The following is a 19,739-nucleotide window of genomic DNA, read 5'->3' on the forward strand; positions in this document are numbered from 1 at the left end:
TCCTTTTCTTGTACACAAAAATTGCTATGATCAAAATCACTGTCATTTGCCTTTGAAGCATTTTCTATAGGTTTCACTTCCTTTCTTTTTTAGCTTTCTCTGGAATTGAAGAGAGAAATGGGAAGACAATTTTAGATTAACACCTGTCTGAGAAATTCCAAAATTAGAGATGGCCATCTGGTTTGCATGATTTGTAATATTTTATAAATAGAATCTTACCATTCCAAACAGACTTTTAGCTTACTCTAAAATAATACTTAATTTAAAAACGCTTCAACTGTCAACATTTTACTATCAAACTGGAAAGAGGATTGTTAGATGTTGGTTATATTTACACCAAGAAGGAATGCTTCTGTAACCCTTTGTCCTCTGATACAGACAGTGGAAGGTCATATTCCTCATTCGTTGGACTCATAACCTGAAGGCCCATCTTAGATTCCTCTGTGCTTCTAATTATTCTTTAGAATAATTTACTTAGGTCAGGCCTAAAGCGTTCAACCACAGTAGCTACCACAGTAGCTCTTAAGATATCTGAATTTGACTGAGGTCATCCCTAACTTGGGGTACTTTAAATTAGACTAGCTTTTGCTACAACTAATGCTAAAGATTCAGAGAGCATGTAAAAAGTTATCAAAGAAGTTGTCAAAGAAATGAAACTAAAACTGTGATTTGCCTGTAAAATTATATGCGGGGGAAGGTAAAATAAGTGCATTTGAAAAAACCAGTGAATGTTAATTGTTGTAAGCCTTTCGGAAAGCATTGTAGCAATATGTACCATGAACCTTTTAAAACTACATCCCCTTTGACCTAGAAATTCTACTAACTGAAATCTCCCCTGAAGAAATAATCAAATACTCTGGCAAGTATTTGTGTATTTAATGCAATAGGCCATAGAGTAAAGCGAGTCCAGACTCTGAAGCCAGGTTGCCTCAAATCAAATTCTGGTTGTCCTACTTACTACTAGTATAGCCTTGCTTTAACCTCTGTATTTTCCTGAGTTTCTCCATCTGTAAAAAGAATAGTCCCCAACTCGTAGAGATCTTGTAAGGAGAGAATAATAATCTCCTCCAGTATTGGTTAGCAACCACAACAGTGCTGCATAACAAATTGCCCCCAAAGTCAGTGACATCTAATGAGTCATACATCTGCAGGTCAGCTGGTGTTGAGCTTTTCTGGGCTGCCCTTCCCTCCAGCTGTGAGATTTGTTCAGCTGGGTTGCAGCATGACTTACTCTCCTAGGATCAGTGGACTACCAGGGAACTATTCTTCTCCTGGTAGTGTCTGAAATATAAGAAAGCAAGTCCAATTATGTGCTTTTCTTTGCATTGCATCTACTAACAAACATTGGCCAAAGTAAGTCATATGGCCAAGCCCAACATCAGTAAGGCAGGGAAAGTGGGGCAGGGGGAGGGAATGAATATTTGCAATTCAAGGGTTGACATACTATTTCTCTAAAGAGCCAAATAGCAAATATTTCTGGCTTTGCTGGTCATACAGACTCTGTTATAACCACTCAACTGTGCTGTTCTAGCCTGAAAGCAGCCTTAGACAGTAAATCAATGAATGGGGTGGCTGTGTTCCATAAAACTATATTTACAGAAACAGGTGGCAGAGTGGATTTGGCTCATGGGCCATAGTTTTCTGATCCCTAACCAATTTGTCACATCAGATCATAGAGTTTTTATAAAGATTAAGGAAATTAGTATATAGAAGGTGCTTATAACAGTTCTTGGTAGAGTATCACTAATGAATATTGGCTCTCATTAATAGTGTTGTTATTATAATAGCACAATATTGAAAATAATAAAAATATCCAACAATAGATACAGGGTTAAATAAATTAGGGCACATCCATACTATAAAATTCTATATATTCATTTACATATCATATTTTTTAAATATCAAAACTATTTAATGGCCTAGGGGCATATTTGTAGTATGTTAAGTGAGAAAAAAAGAGACAAATGATATTTAACATATGACCCCAATTTTATTTTTCTTAAGAGATGTGTATTTTTTATACATACATGGAAAACAATTAGGAAATATATCCTAATATATCCTATATATCCAATATACCATATTGGATCATTTACTTAGTTTTTCTTTTTGTGTTACTGTTTTTATCAAGATATAATTGATCTATAAAATGGTATTAGTTTTAAATGTACAATACAATGATTTGATATATGTATATATTGCAAAATTATCACCACATGTGTTTACTTAACATCTACCACCACACACAGTTACAATTTTTTTCTTGTGATAAGAACTTTTAATTAATTAATTTTTAAATTTTATTTTAAATTCCAGTATAGTTAACATACAGTGCTATGTTAGTTTCAGGTGTACAATATAGTTATTCAACAATTCCACATATCACCCAGTGCTCGTTACAACAAAAGCATTCTTTAATCCCCATCTTGTGATGAGAACTTTTATGATCTATTCTCAGCAACTTTCAGATCTACAATACAGTGTTGTTAACTACATTCACCAGGCTGTACATTACATGCCCCATCACTTATCTTATAACTGAAATTACATACTTCTTTATTGTCCATTTTTTCCCCTCTACTGGGCATGTACTGTTTTCTGGTATTAAAGTACTTTGATGACAAAAAAATATAATCTGGGTCCATTAAGGACTCTTCTTACTCTAATGTAGTTACTATTTTATTTTATTTTAATGTTTAATTTTATTTTTGAGAAAGCGCAAGTGGCAGAGGGACAGAGGATCTGAAGCAGGCTCTGCCCTGACAGGCTGACAGCAGCAAGCCCCATGTGGGGCTCAAACTCACAAACCATGACATCATGACCTATGTTGAAGTCGGACATTCAGACGACTGAGCCACCCAGGTGCTTCTGATGTAGTTACTATTTTATATGTCAGTTACATTTTAATTGCCTAGCGAATTAGGAGTTTACCCTCAGAGATGTCTGATTAGAATGGATTGTGTTGGGTGCCTGGGTGGCTCAGTCAGTTGAGCATCCGACTTCAGCTCAGGTCATGATCTTGTGGTTTGTGGGTTTGAGCCTTGAGCCAGGCTTTGTGCTGACACTGTGGGGCCTGCTTCAGATTCTCTGTCACTCTCTCTCTCTCTCTCTGTCCCTCCCCCACTCGTTCTCTCTCTCAAAAATAAAAAACAAAACATTACAAAAAAAAAAAAAAGAATGGACTATGTGGACACTTTCCAACCTCTTGTATTTTTAACTTAAAGAAAAGTTATTCTGCTCTAGGGCTCCTAGAAAACAGTGGCAGGGTACCAACCAATGGGAAGAGAATCCTGACATAGTCTCTCAGGTCATAGGAACAGTAGCTCCTTTCAGACCACATTTCCTGAGCAGCCACAGTCCTTTCAGTGATAAAAGGCAGAATATTGTTGTACAGAGGTGAACAACAACATCCCTTCTCTGGCCACCCCAGTGTTTGAACATACACAAATTCTTCTTTCATGTATCAAAGGGAGATTAGGTTTCAATATTTAATTGCCACTGTGCCTAGAAGTCCCATAAATAAATACAGGGAAAGGAAGCTAGAGAACTCAGTAGCCTCCTTCATCAATATCACAGAATATTAATTAAGATTAATTTATTTTTAAGAACCCTTTACAACAATCAAGTTTCATCTAAATTAAATCAATTAGTCTCTGGATTCTCCAAGATTTAAACTGGGTTGAAAATTGGGTTGTACAACCTTAGGAAGAACTATCCCAAATAAAATTTGCCCTAGAATGTGCTTTAGAATCTGAACTTTAAAGGGACCGTGCTTTTTTTAACCTTCAAGTTTCAGTAAAACCTAGCTAACCTTTATTTTAAGTGAATTGTTAGTGAATTTAAGTGCCAAGTAGGATTCCCATGTAAGATTTGCTTGTGGCTACTGTATGCTTCAGTAAGATCAAGACCAATATGGTGCCTTAGGCCTACTAAAAGAGGAAAATGGACACCTGATTTTCCCATTCTAGGTGTCAGAATCTTAACTGAAATAATAAGGTAATAGGAATCCTATATTAAAACTTAACCTATAACCATATCTCAAGTAGTTCTTTAACAGGGGACTTTGTATATATAAGACAAAGTTTTATTGATAGTTTTTGAGCTTATGATATAGAATAAGAACTGTATTTATTCAGTCAACTTAAACGTAAATATATACAACTACATATACTATTAATAGATTTTAACTCCAATTTCCAATTCTTCCCCACTAAGGAAGAAAGAAGAACCCATAATCAGAATGGCCAAAAGAATTGTCTCTCTTCTGGCTGGCACGTCCACATTGCTTTTCTTCTTACCCCTAGACGTTTCTTTGCTGATTCTATCCTGCAGAGGTTTCTAGTCTCCAACGATGACCCTGCAGTGAACCATGCCTTCTGGTAATCATGCCCTTATGGAGTAGTCCCCTACATTCAATTTGTTCTGGCCCTGTGTTACCATAAGAGTGGGGCAGAAATGATTAGGTTCCTTCTTGATCTCTGAGAACATTTGCTCTGGGATAAGTCAGCTATCCTGTAAGAAGCCTGAATAACATGAGCACCATGCCCTGAAGAAGTCCAGCTAGCCACATGAAGCTGTTCCAGCCATTCCTACTAAGGAGTTGGATAGGTCTAACCCTGTGAGTCCTCTGTCACGTGCCTTCAGCCCTAATCACAAATGCATGAAAAACTTGAGGGGCACTGCCCAGCTGATTCAATCAACCCTCAGAACCATGAGAGATGTAAATTACTGTTGTAAGCCATTAAGTTTTGGGATAGTTTGTTATACAGCAATAGAAAATTGGAACACTTAGCTTTCTTAACCCCTGTCTTTCTGCACTGGTATGTTGAAGAACCCCATGACTGAGTTCTTTTGCTGTTGCAAATGTTAATATTTCTTTTATGTAGAGTGCTAATGGAGGCTACACTCCCTTCCCATATGCTTTGTAAAATGCTGACTGCCTACTTGTTCATAAAAAGCAGTCAGGAGACTTCTAAATCCTAGAGATATATTTTTGCAGACTAAAAAAGTAATATATTCATTATAGAAAATCTGCCTAATAGAGAAAAAAATAAAAATCACTCATGATTTCACCACTCTTGACATTCTAACTACCCTTGACATTCTAGTTTATTTGCTTGCAGTTTCTACAGTCTATTCTCTCTTTTTTCTTTTAATTTTTAATGTTTATTTTTGAGAGAGAGTGCGCACGCGCGTGCGAAAGCATAAGTGGGGGAGGGGCAGAGAGAGAGAGGGAGACACAGAATCCGAAGCAGGCTCCAGGCTTTGAGCCGTCAGCACAGAGCCTGATGTGGGGCTCGAACTCATGAACTGTGGGATAATGACCTGAGCCAAAGTCGGATGCTTAACTGACTGAGCCACGCAGGCATGCCTCTCTTTTTTTTAAAGGCAGAATTGGGAGCATACATGTTGTTTTGAAAACTGATTTTTTTTTCACTTACTGTATCACGAGCATTTTCCCATACTTTGACACTTCTTTGAAATAGTAACATACCATCGAAACTAGCCACAGACTTAAGTATCACTCCATGTAATTAATTCACCAGGAGTTCTGCATTTTTGATGCTGTCAGTCACTAAGAGTAAAAAATATGAACCAGCATTCAGAGAAAATGTGAAAATTATCTGTTCATTTTTGGAATTGTATATTTACAAGAAAATCAAAACAGAGAAGATGCTCATGCAAATAAAACTTTTAGAATTGAGATCAGAGAACAGCTAGGATTCTTCCTATAGATATGAAAATTCACCTCTTAGAAAGATGAATGCTAAAAAATTCTGACCACTAGACTAATACTGCTGTTTGACAAGGAATTGTCTAAAGTTTTGTCATAAAAAAAAGCATTTTCATGCTCAAGACAAGCTGGGAAGCATGGACATTTTTAGAACCTTTCTTTTCACTATTTTTAACTTCTAAAAACTCAAGGTTTTCCTTGTTTGGAATGACAGAAAACATCTTTTAAATGTTTGAGAATCATAGCTGTTTTTGACGTTTGTGAGAGCACTAGGATAGTTTGCATTTGGTACATTTAGACCTTCTTAGTGGTTTTCCAATAGTCCTGCAGCTAGTAGTGAGATATAATAAAGGTGTAGGAGTCATTCCAAATAAAGCTAATTGCATATGTTGTGGTATATAGTAAATATTTATCCGATTAAATTGTTTCTTCATATTTCTGTTTTTTTGTAGCTAGCATATTTTTCAAAAGTGTTATTACTGTTAATAGAATATATTTAAAGAAAGGATAAAAGTATGTCTAGGGATATTTATCCATAATTTTTACCTCTAGTTTTTCAGGCACATTAGTTCTAAAAAGTTAGTTAGCTATAAGTTAGCTACAAAGTTACCAATATAACAAGAAGGAAGAAGATAGTTTTGAAGATTATTTCAGGGTAGCTGGTAATTGAAAAACTTGAATAAAAAGACAAACACATGTCTCTCAGCTTTTTCTTTGAAATGGTGAATGATAAATGATTGTTATTTGAGTTTGTGCAAATCATAACCTTATCTATTTGTTATGTTTTCTGAGTGTTCAGGTCCACTAAATTTGTTAACTAAATTTTTGTGGGTAAAAATAAATATATGATATTTTTCCCTGCTTCTCAAAATTAAGAACATCTGTGCAGGGAGTATTCAGGGGTAAAGCTTTATATGTTTATAAAAGATGTTAAGTATGAAAAAAACAAGTATTGGAAGTAGTCCTAAATTTTGATGTGTTTCCCCCTTCATGCCTGTTTTTAAAACTTGATGTAAAATTACTTAAACAAGATCGAAGGGGCACCTGCGTGGCTCAGTGGGTTAAGCATCCAACTCTTGACTTCCACCCAGGTCATGATTTCACAGTAATGGATGGAGCCCCATGTCAGGCTCTGCGCTGACAGCACAAGAGCCTGCTTGGGATTCTGTCCCTACCTCTCTCTCTCTCCATTCCTCCACTGCTCATGCTTTCTCAAAAAGATGACTTTGAAATTATAAAAAAAAAACTCAAAGGTTTTCAGATTTCTTTTTTTTTTTTAATTTTTTTTTTTTTGTTTTCAACATTTATTTATTTTTGGGACAGAGAGAGACAGAGCATGAACGAGGGAGGGGCAGAGAGAGAGGGAGACACAGAATCGGAAACAGGCTCCAGGCTCTGAGCCATCAGCCCAGAGCCTGACGCGGGGCTCGAACTCACGGACCGTGAGGTCGTGACCTGGCTGAAGTCGGACGCTTAACCGACTGCGCCACCCAGGCGCCCCTCAGATTTCTTTTGAAATAAAATGATATCACAATGAGATAAAACAATATAGAAAAGAAGAAAAAGCATCACTGTTCTTTAGAGGGGAATTGGTAGGGAAAGTTTGTTTCATTATTTATAGATTTGCCATCTCCAGTGATTTTTGTCTCATATACTACTAATCATTTATTCTAGTCATAAAGAATTCCTTCTGTTATTTGCACACAGATGTTATATTTTTCTAACTACTGGTAGTAGTAGTTGATGTCTTAAAGACTATAAGCTATATTCTTTATATTAAAGAATATAAAATGGCAGTGTAATACAAATTTGATTCTTTCCATTTTTGTTTTCATTTTGTAATATAATCATAATGCGAGGTTTCTCAACCTTAGCACTATTGACATTTGGGGTCAGTTAATTCTTTGTTGTGGGAGGCTCTTCTGTGCATTGTAGGATGTTTAGCATCATCTCTGGCCTTAACCCACATGGTTCTAGTAATAATACTCCCCAGTCATGAAACAAACAATGCCACCAAACATTGCCAGGTGTCCCCTAGGGGGCAAAAGTGACTCCATTTGAGTACCACTGCCATAGTGTATTTACTAAAATTCTTATCATGCTTTCCAGGAGCATAATTTGGAATAAAGCAGTGTACCATTAGTAGCTAGGCACAAAATCAGAACAGAAAAGCTACTAGGCAGTATTTTGGATACCATAAATAAAAAGATCAGAAACAATAAGTACATTTCTTAATCAAAGACTGTATTGTCTGGGTAATTGGTACAGAACAGACTACTGGAAACATTTTAGTGATTACCAAACAGGGAAATAAAATTATTTAATAGCTAGAGAAGTCATTTATGGCTGTTTCTCTTCAATCATTATTTTACGATGTGAAGCAGCAGGATCTGCAGATATTAAAGGACACATGAAGGTCCTTGTAACTATTTTGTGTTACCCCACATCACAGTGATTTTCCATGGTGTTCTAGAATACAAATGTCTCACTCCTTTTGTCATTATGTCTACAACAGGTGATGCCCAGTGCCCTGCTGGGAACATCATTAATCTAACTTCCTCTCCAAAATCTTTGGCATTTGGTATCATGACAAGCACTCAGCAGGCAAGGCAGTTCACAGGGTGTTTTTCAGTTTAAACATATGCCAGAGAAAAAAATTTTTAATGTAGCTATTTGAGAGATATAGAAAAGCAAAATGATTTCACATTTTATTAAATTGAATATGCAGGAGGGAAAATATACAAAAGCCTTAGTTGCCTACATATATTAAGTTTAATGTGCATTTGAAAGCATCTTACCTCAGCTTTACTGAATATTTGTACAAAACCTGAATAGAAATTATTAATAAGGGCAGTTAACATCACTAGACTCCTTAAGATGGTGTCAAGAAGAAGGTAAGACAGGACCAAAGCCTGAATGCTGGGAGAAGACCCTACTCACTAGTTCTGTGTTCTTTTCCTTTACTCTGTGACTTATACCTGCTGTAGAGCAAGGCAGGAAGAGGAAGAAGGAAATAGTATATCTTAATCTTATTTTAAAACCCTGCTTCAGGGGCGCCTGGGTGGCTCAGTCGGTTGAGCGTCCGACTTCGCTCAGGTCACGATCTCACAGTCCGTGAGTTCGAGCCCCGCGTCAGGCTCTGTGCTGACAGCTCAGAGCCTGGAGCCTGCTTCAGATTCTGTGTCTCCCTCTCTCTCTGGCCCTCCCCCCGTTCATGCTCAAAAATAAATAAATGTTAAAAAAAAATTAAAACCAAAAAAACAAAAAAAACCTGCTTCAGGGCAGGGCACCTGGGTGGCTCAGTCAGTTGAGTGCCTGACTCTTGATTTCAGCTCAGGTCATGATCCCAGGATCATGGGATAGAGCCCTGCGTTGAGCTCAGCTCTGAGCGTGGAGCCTGCTTGGGATTCATTCATTCTCTCTCTCTCTCTCTCTCTCTCTCTCTCTCTCTCACTCTCTCTCTCTCTCTCTCTCTCTCTCTCTCTCCCTTCTCCTCTCCCCCTCCCTCCCTCTGTCCTGCTCCCCTACTCTTGTACACACTCTCTCTAAAAAAAATTAAATAAATAAATAAATCCTGCCTTAAAAAAAAAAAAAATCCTGTGAAATGTTAATATTAGATTGGACTTCCAAAAGTAAAATCATGCCATGCTGTGGCCCTTCAAGTGACCCTCCGAACTATTTATAGGGGTACTTGGATGGTAGATGTATTTAAAAAAGATTTTTTTAATGTTTATTTTTGAAAGAAAGAGACAGAGTACAAGCAGGGAGGGGGGCAGAGAGAGAGAGACACACACACAGAATCTGAAGCAGGCTCCAGGCTCTGAGCTGTCAGCACAGAGCCCGATGCAGGGCTCAAACCCATGAACTATGAGATCATGACCTGAGCTGAAGTCGGATGGGCAACCAACTGAGCCACCTAGGCGCCCCTGTATGGTAGATCTATAATTTGTTCTTATAACTGGAGATGTTCTTAAAATGCCTAAGACAGTAACAGTAATAGACATAATAGGTAACCAGTAAGTAGTCGCTGAATGAATGTATGAAAAGGATGCATCTTGATGTAGAAGTATGCCTTATTGTATAATACAAAAAACATTTTACATCAGTAGAAAAAGACATACACAGAAGGCATGCATCCATCACCCAGCTTGAAAATTATCAACTCATGGCCAGTCTTGTTTCAAATATATCCCACCTACTTTTTCCTTCTCTATTGTTTTGAAGCAAATTCCAAATATATCATTTTATTCATAAATATTTTGATATCTGTCTTTAAAAGATGAGGGCTCTTTTCTTTTAAAATAACATTATCATGCCTGAAAAATTAAAACATTTTCTTAATAGCATCCTGTCAGTCTTCACATTTTCAAGTGTCTCATAAACGTCTTTTGAATCAGGACTCACTTTGTGATTATTTGATATATTTGATATATTTCTCAAATATTTTTTAATCTTCAGGTTTCCCCATCTTCTCCTTATTTTCTCCCTTGCAATTTATTTTTTGAAGCACTGGGTTGTTTGTACTGCAGTGTTTTCCATAGCCTGGAGTTTGCTGATCATCCTAATAGTGTCACTTACTGAAGTCTCCCTTATATTCCTCTGCCCCCTGTATTTCCTGTAAACTGCTAGTTGGAGCTAAAGACTTAATCAGATTCAGATTTAGTTTTCTTTTTGCAAGTCCAAAAAGAAGGTGGTGGCCAAATCATAGAGCATTCTTGACTTTTTGCTCAGTACCATGCAAGTTGATTTAGCTAACGTTTGTCGAGTGTTTTCTATGTGCCTAGCAATGTGCTTATGTTCTATGGACATTATGTCATTTAATCATATTTAAGCTTCATAACACTAGTGCATATCCATTTCTGTCTGATGACTAAATTTCTTTCAGAGGGCTAAGGAATCTTAAATGCCTTTCAGGCAACCCCTCAGTGTATACACAATTGTCATTTATGTGATTTAATTTAGAATTCTGTCTGAATTTTCTTTTTACTGGATTCATTTAGAGCTATACAAAAATAGCTTGCATTAAATGCATTTTTTATATTTTAATAATAAAGCTCGAAGACCTGTCACTTCACTGTGAATTTGTTGTACTCAAGTTTTTTGGTACTGGAATTCACCAGCTGTTAATCTCACAAAAAAAGATAGATATCTAAACCACAAATAGGGCCAACAGAATTCAGTATTTCCTGGGTCTCTTTTTCCTTTTCACTCATTGTCTTCTGCAGGTGCACTTAGGTCTCTTTCATCTCTCTCTGCTTTCTTTGCACTGCTCACAGCGCTCACAGTATCCTACTGTTACCCAGGGTGAGAAACTGTCTGGTGATTACAAAAGCAAAAGTAGCTTTTCATTGTTTGTTTACATATCTTTAATTTATTCTGTTCAGTTATCTCCATACTCCCCAGATTTACCGTTTATAAAACCAAACCATTGGAGAGCCAAACTCGAAAAGCCAATGTCAAATTATCTTGACCAGCTGCCACTTTTGAAGATTAAACTGTCTGATACGTGGTTGATAGAGAAAAGGCAGTAACTGGCCCAAGTTGCAATTAGTTACCAGAGAACTGGAAACAAAACAATGCAAAGAGGGTCCCATTGTGCAGCTTTACAAGCTGACATGCAAAGAGTAATTTATTCTTTATATATTTTAACCCTTCTTCTCCAGTCATATCTCCTTTAATAGTTTTAACAACTTGTCTCTGAATATGACAGAGAAATAGGAGTGAATGAAAAGGAAGTTTAATTTCTTATTCTGGTCGCACTTCACTATGAGACATTAGACAAATAGCCAAATTCTCTGCCCTTATTTCTTTAAAACAAAATTATTTTTATACTGATTATCCATAAAGAACCTTAAGACTCTTATTTGAATAGTCTCCCATGAGCTCAGAGTGTGTATAGGAATTGTGTCTCTCTACCTGATCTTCCAGGGTGCCCGGGGTAGCACGGTGCACGTGCTCATGCTTCCTAAATGGCTTTCGATGCCGGTGGTATTTGAAAGGTTATACATTTTAAAGGGTATTTTGTTCCCTTTTTCCTTGGCAGAACCGAGGAGCTTCCTTTTCTAAGACCAGTGCTGTTTGGACTCAGTGAAAGTACACTTTGTTCTAGGAGAATTGCCATGTGAAAGCCTAGAATATATATTGAGATCTTCCAAGAAAGGGGGAAAAATCACGTTCTAGGACAGTGAATACTGACTTGGTGCTGAATGAATGATTGTTATGTGCTCTTTTACTCACAGGCTCGCTTTTCATATGTGCGGATGAAATATCTTTTCTTTTCCTGGTTGGTGGTTTTTGTTGGAAGCTGGATTATATATGTGCAATACTCTACCTATACAGAACTATGCAGAGGAAAGGACTGTAAGAAAATAATAGTAAGTATTTTTTTATTTCCTACTATTTAGAAAAACCATATTAATAGGTTATATTAATAATATATTTATACATACTTACTAATAATTATTTTCAAAAAGTAAAAGTTAATTTGACCTTAGAGTTGTGTTGAACCTCTTAGCTTTTTGATGTGACCAAGTTAGTAGGAGTGTTCTGCATCTTGAAAAATCTAAAATTCAGAAAGCTAAATATATAATACAGATTACTGTGAGAGCATCCTCACTGCATAGGGGTTTCTTTTTAAAATATACTGTAAGTTTAGTTTAATCAGGTAAGTTTTTAAATGTTTATAGAGTATAAAAGTATTATTTACCTTTCTGGAACATATCTTTTGAATAAATGGAGTCACTCTCAAGTACCAAAAATGTACCTGAAAATCATATAGTCTATTTAGTATTCAGTTTCTATCCTAATGACTAGGTGTGTCTTAGGAAAATTGCTCTATCAGTCTAATATTTTTAGTAGTAATTATTGGTTATATGTTTGAGGATAAGTAATTTTTTTAATTTTTAAAAAATTTTTAATGTTTATTTATTGTTGAGAGAGAGAGAGAGAGAGCTGGGGAGGGCAAAGAGAGAGGGAAACACAGAATCCATGAAGCAGGCTCCAGGCTCTGAGCTGTCTGCACAGAGCCCAACGTGGGGCTCGAACTCATGAATCATGAGATCATGACCTAAGCTGAAGACAGACGCTTAACCGACTGAGCCATCCAGGAGCCCCTTGTGGATAAGTAAATTTAACTCCTTGTTTTCTGCTAATATCTTCTGATATAAATAATATTAAAACATTGCATCTGAGAATTGTATTTTTGTTAATATGATTGTTGGAATCCCAGTGATTATAACTTATTAATGATTCTGTAGTTATTGAGTGGTTGCTCTTTACCCAGGCCAGTGGTACTAAGTATGTGCATATAGCAGGGAACAAGCTATCATGACCTTGGGAACTTACAGTCTAGCAGGGAAGATGCTGAATACAGTAAGGTAGGATAATTATTACAATAGCAAGTGTTATAGGAACATAAGACAGGGAAACCTGAAGCTTTCCAAAGTTCTAAAGAAATGAAATCAGTTTAACTCTAACCTTTCTCAATCAAGATAAAAACAACAACAACAACAAAAATAACAAAGAAACCTCCTCAGGAGTATTACAGCCTCTGAAATCAGCAAGGGAGGAATCACTAATATAATAAGCAGGGAAATTAATTAGTAAAGACAACTCCCAAGTCAAGTCCAAATGGAATATGTCCATTCCAAATTGCCATTCCAGATCCTTGAGGAATTTTAAGATCAGAGGAACCTCTGGGGCCAGGCAATGTATTGCATACGGGTCAGTAATAGTTAAAATAATACTATGAAAGCCTCCCAAGCCCATTTTACAAATAAAGAAATAGGTACACCTGAAACTAATGTAACATTGTATGTCAACTATACTTTAATTATACATGTATACATATATAATATATATATGAATAAGAGAGAGAAGCACTTGCTGATGATGGTAGAGCCAGACTCTTGGTGCTACCTTATGTTAGAAAAGACTGACAAAATTATAGCTTAATAAAGCTAAGGAAAAAACCCCAAAAAACCTACATGCTCACCTTCAATGAAGAAGAAAGAAGCAGGAGTTATATAATCAATTATAACAACATAAAATAACCAAAATTAAGGACGCTAGGTGGCTCAGTTAGTTGAGCATCCAGCTCTTGATCTTAGCTCAGGTCATGATCTTGTGGGTTCATGGGATTCAGCCCCAAGTTAGGCTTTGCACTAACAGCATGGAACGTGCTTGGGATTCTTTCTCTCCCTCTCTCTTTCTGCCCCTCCCCTGCTTGCATGTACTTATTCTGTCTCTCTTTCAAACTAAATAAACTTTATTTATGTATTAATACAATAATATCCAAGTTATAAGGCATATGCTGGTGCATATTCTGTTATTAGTGAATTATAGTTGTATTTTTAATTATTTATGATTATTAATATTTTATTATTGAAGTTTTTAATGATTTTTCCTTTAATTTTACTTTATAATAAACAGAAGAATTCTAGAATAATTTAATAATTCTAATATAGTAATAATTCTAGCATAATTTAATGGTTATCTTATTACAATTTGAAAATAACAAAAACATTTTCTGAGCCTAAAACATATCTTTTCCCTAAGGCTGGCTTAAAAAAATTGTAGTTTCTCTGCACAATTTGGGAATTATGTTCTTAAAACGTACCAAAACTGGTAGTATTAAGATCAGTAGTACTAAGAGAGTAGTAATATTTACTAAGAATTGTATGATTAGAACCAAAAACAAGCAGAAAAAATATTTTTTAATTATAAAAGCTTCAAAGAGCTAGCAGGATAGTGAGGAGTTACTTGGTCAAGATCTGGGAAAGGATGGTGAACCTAGCGTTGACTGTGTTTGCCTGGGGTATATAACCTAAAATACAGTTTGGGGGAGCTAGGAAGATACAAATCTATTTCAGGTCCTACAAGGATGGGACCTTGGTTTACCATGCTGTGGGCTGATACCCCAAACAACTGAACCCCAGTAGTAAAGATGAACTAAAAGAACCTCAGAGATGTGAGCTGACTTTTGTAGCCTCTTTTTCCCTCAGGGGGTATTGCTGATACTGGGCATGAGCAGCGGTCTGAGAAGTAGGACTGTATACTGGAAGAGAGTTGCTGCTGGGGACAAGAAACCAGCAAGCTTTTGTAGAAAACTAAGAGAGCCTCAAGCATACAGCCAGTTATCCTGTTGGGATATTTGCCAAATCCTAGGGTTTTACAGAATGGGAGGCTAAACATCTCATTGGAAAGCCTTTGAAAAGCAGAGCAGACATTTTGGCAGTCACACAAGATACTGTCTAGAGTTATGAACCTACCCATGGGGGGAAACCCCAATGAATTCCCAGGCTCTCTGTTAAAAACCCTAGAGGGCTATGATAATTTCTTGGAATGGAGATCAGCCAAAAATAGCTTGAGCTTTACTAGAATCGCAGCCTAGCCTCCATTCAGCCTAGTCCCTGATTGGGTTAAGATGATCACCTTCCATTCTATCTGTCTATCCAAGGGAAGGGAAACCCTCTCTGAAAGCATTATGTAAAGAATTACAGGACATGGCAAAAGACAATGTGACATGATCAAAAACCAAGAGATAAACATGGACAATAGAATCAGATCCACAGATGATCCAGATATTGGAATCATCAAAAAAGGATTTTAAAATAACTGTGTTCCTGTTCAAGTAAATAGGAAGAAAGGTAAAGAAAATAAGTGAAACAATGGATAATTCCAACAGAGAAATGAAATGTATTAAAAAAGAATCAGGAAGACAATGTGGCAGTTCCTCAAAAAGTTAAATATAGAATTTACATATGATCAAGAAATTCTGCTTGTGGGTATATACCCAGAAAAATTGAAAGCAGGGACTTAAACAATACTTGCACACATAGCAGCATTATTCACAATAGACAAAAGATGGAAACAACTCTGATGTCCATTAATAGATGAATGTATAAACAAAATACATGGAATATTATCTAACCTTTAAAAAGAATACAACATGGATAAACCTCAAAAACATTATGCTAAATGATATAAGACAGACACAAATGGGCAAATATTGTATAATTCCACTTATATGAGGTACGTAGAATAACAATTATATATAAACTGGGACAATGGTAAAAGGAATTAAAATGTTTAAGATTCTTATCATATAGCAGAGTAAAAGTATCAACGAGTTAATATCAATTAGTCTATAAATATCAATTAATTAATGAAATATCACTCAATTAACTTTAGACTTCGTTGGAGTATCTGGGTAGCTCAGTCGTTTAAGCATCTGACTTTGGCTCAGGCCATGATCTCACAGTTCATGAGTTTGAGCCTCACATTGGGCTCCCTGCTGTCAGCACAGAGCCTGCTTTGGATCCTCTGTCCCCCTGTCTCTGTCCCTCCCCCACTCGTGCCCTCTCTCTCTCTCAAAAATAAATAAACATTAAAAAAACAAAACAAAACTTTAGGCGCACCTGGATGGCTCAGTTGGTTAAGTGTCCGACTCTTGATTTCGGCTCGGGTCATGATCTCATAGTTCATGAGTTCGAGCCCCACATTGGGCTCTGTGCTGATGGTGAGCCTCTCTCTCTCTCTCCCTCTCTCTCTGCCCCTTCCCTGCTCTCTCTCTCTCTCCTTCTCTCTCTAAAAAACTAAAAAAAAATTTTTTAACTTTAGACTTTGTTGATCAAAATATGCACATTGTTATTTCTAGGATAGCCTCTGGAATAGAAAAAGAGTGTATCATTTCCAAACATAATGAAAAATGGAATAATAAAAGAATACTCAGTTCTAAAGAAAGCAAGAAAGTAAAGAACATATAGACAGTAGAAGTACAGAGTACAGACAGTAGAAGTACAGAATACATAACAAGATGATAGATGTCACAAATTGAATTCCCTGGGAAACAGATTCAGAGACTGAGATTTGTCTGAAGGATGTTTATTGGGGTGGGCTCTTGAGATTAACATCTGTAGGGGAGGGAGGAAACAGGATAGACCAGAGAAGTTAAACTGCAATACAGTGGTAACAAAGACCTCAGTCGATTCTACAGGGTCCAGGCATCTATACCTTGTCACTGATCAGTCATTGAATACAGTTTTCTACCCTCTTCTGTCCTCCCTTAAGGGGACATGACCTTGGGTAAGGCTGTATTCTAAGGCTGAGGATAAGTCCCAAAGATTCAGCTGAGAGCTGTTGACTACTTACATGCCTAATAAGGGAATGAGTACTCTTATTCTGGACAAGATATGGGTGGTTTACCATGGCACTGGCTGTCGTATATTTAAACCCAAATATATTGGTAATTACATTAAATGTAAGTGGACCAAATGCTTCAGTTAAAAGACAAAGATTGTCATACTATACTAAAATTAAAAAAACAGGGGCACTTGAGTGGCTCAGTCGGTTGAGTGTCTGACTCTTGATTTTGGCTCGGGTCATGATACCAGGTAATGGGATTGAGTCCCACATTGGGGCTCCACACTGCTTAATATTCTCTCTCTCTCTCTCTCTCTCTCTCTCTGCCCCTCTCCCCCACTCACACACACTCTCTCTCAAAAACAAACAAACAATGATATTTACAAGAGAAACATCTAAAATATAAAGATGCAGATGGATTGAAAGAAAAAGAACAGGAAAACCATTCAGGCAAATATGCAAATTATAAAAAAAGGGGGGTGTTTAAAGGAAAACCCATAGCTATATATATTCACATAAGTTTCAAATTATACAGACTATACCTCTTTTTAGAGTCTAAATCAGCCTTTACTGGCTTGAAATGTAATACCTTTTAAATTTGTTTCTTCTGTGTTTTAGTTTTACAATATTTGCATATGTAATTGTCTGGCCTTTTCACAACCTTTGGCAATATCCACACATACTTTTTTTGATCCTGGTAATTCCTGTTTTGAAATGTAGAGTCTAAACTGATTGTCTCTCTCCCTCTGTATTACTGCATAGACTGTTCTCCTATTTAAATGGACTGAACTGAACCAGAATATATAATAAGATGGCTGATTTTCAATTTGGTTATAAAAATATAAAGCTACATTATCTCAAAACCACATTTAGCAAAAACATGGTTGCCAAAGGATTTGTAGTATATAAACTCTGGACAGATTTACTCCAAAATCTTCTATTTCATCTTTGTGAAGGAAGATTATAAAGAAATACAGAATGCTCTAGTTCTGGACAGGAAGATCCCAAAGAAGTCCTACAAACATTACTTGCTGAAGTTTAACAATGTGGGTTCTTTCCTTCCCTGTGTAAATTGACAGTTTGACTTCTAAATTTTCTCTAGTTATTTTTTCCTGTTTTTAATCATTTAATACTTATATTCAAGGTAATTACTATCACATAACAATCATATAAAAAATATAACCCATTTTAAAAGAAGTATCAGTTAACAAATATTTTTTGAACACCTACTACATGTCAGTCATTATTCTAGGTGTGGTGATTTAGGGTAAGCAAGATATAGAGTCCATGTTTTAAGGAGCTTACAGTATAGTGGAATATGTATAATAAAAACAAAAATACACAACAACTTTAGGGACTAAGAAGTGTAATAAGAAAGGATATAATAGCAATATTTTGTAGAGAATGGCTAGGGCATGCTACCTTAACTAGGGTAACTGGGAAAGTCTTCCCTGAGAAGATGGTATTTTGATTAGAACTTGATGAGAAGGAAACAATTACATGAATATCTGGGCAAAAAGCATTTTTAAAAAAAGGACCATAAGTACAAATGCCCAAGAGGGAGCAAGCTTGGGAAATATGATTGATTTCATGAGTAATTTATGAAAATCTGCCTCATTACTTCAGTCATTTCATGTACATTTTATTTATTTTTTGTTTTTTAATATTTATTTTTGGGGAGAGCACAAGCAGGGCAAGGGCAGAGAGAGGAAGATCTGAAGTGGACTCTGTGCTGAAAGGCTGACAGGAGCGAGCCAGATGTGGGGCTCAAACTCACAAACCATGAGATCATGACCTGAGCTGAAGTCAGACACTCAACCGACTGAGCCAGCCAAGTGCCCCTAGTCATTTCCTGTACATTTTAAAATCTTGGATATTGATGGTACAATTCATCAAGTATTGGGAACTTCTTGATTATTAGTAGTTCAACCATATTATGTTAGTTTATTGGAGAAAATCCTAGGCTGGAGTCAAAGTACCAGACTTCTTTCTTGTAGTGTACTATATGACTTCGAGTAAGTGACTTCATTTCATTGACTTGCTATTAAGTTCATTCATTGTACAGGTGGGAGAACTACCCTGGCCTTGCCCTACCCACATCACAGATTTTATGGACATAAAGTAGAACTGAACCAGTTACAATGGCTTTCTATTACTGAATGATACTGTAACATATCTATTGAATATAGAGAAGGTTCTCAAGTCTTTGACTTGATTCCATTTGGCCTGGGGCAAGTACCTTAATATTTGATATTGCTATAACTATAACATTGTAATTCAGAAATTTCTCCAGAAGATTGCCCTGGCTGTTCCATTCAGAGCATTGCTTCCAAGCTGAGATCACTGTTTAGGAGTTAGATATCATAGGTGACCAACAGAATGTGATAAGCAGTTTATTTATATTTAAGAATCACAGTCTATCTTGTCCTACACAGCTTTCTTCTTCTCTGTATATCTTTGTCTTTTTCCCTCTCTCTTTCCATTTGTATATGAGAGGTCATAGCTATTATAGTGGTTAAGAGCATAAGCATTGGAATAAATGAGCTTCAGGCTTGAGTTCCAGCTTTGCCATTCCTTAGCTAGATAGCTTTTTCTTAACCTCTGTAAAGTGGGGATTGGTAATACTGTTGTCTCATCAGGTGGTTGTGAGGATAAAATGAGCTTATGTATTGAAAGGCTTAACACTGTGCCTGGCCCACAGTACTCAGTAAATCATCATTAGTATTGTTTTCTCAAGTTTATGCCTTTGAATCTGACTGGGAAGATAACACACACACACACACACACACACACGCACACACACACACGCACATTATATGATCAGTTATATCAATCAAGGTTCAAGGAGAGAAGCAGAACCCAA

At 36.5% G+C, this 19,739-nt stretch overlaps 1 protein-coding gene across 1 annotated transcript in view; it reads left to right on the forward strand.

Annotated features, from left to right (window-relative positions):
* DIPK1A (divergent protein kinase domain 1A) overlaps positions 1-19,739 on the forward strand; it is a 109,662-nt gene that overhangs the window by 63,214 nt on the left and 26,709 nt on the right. Inside the window, exon 2 of the mRNA XM_047083826.1 lies at positions 11,974-12,108. Within this exon, the coding sequence (XP_046939782.1) occupies positions 11,974-12,108 (135 nt within the window). The remainder of the gene's footprint in view (positions 1-11,973; positions 12,109-19,739) is intronic.

Source organism: Lynx rufus, unplaced genomic scaffold (genome assembly GCF_022079265.1).
Source record: "Lynx rufus isolate CCGP_SWC_20201006 ecotype Redwood Valley unplaced genomic scaffold, mLynRuf1.p SCAF_2, whole genome shotgun sequence".
Classification (NCBI taxonomy): Eukaryota; Metazoa; Chordata; class Mammalia; order Carnivora; family Felidae; genus Lynx; species Lynx rufus.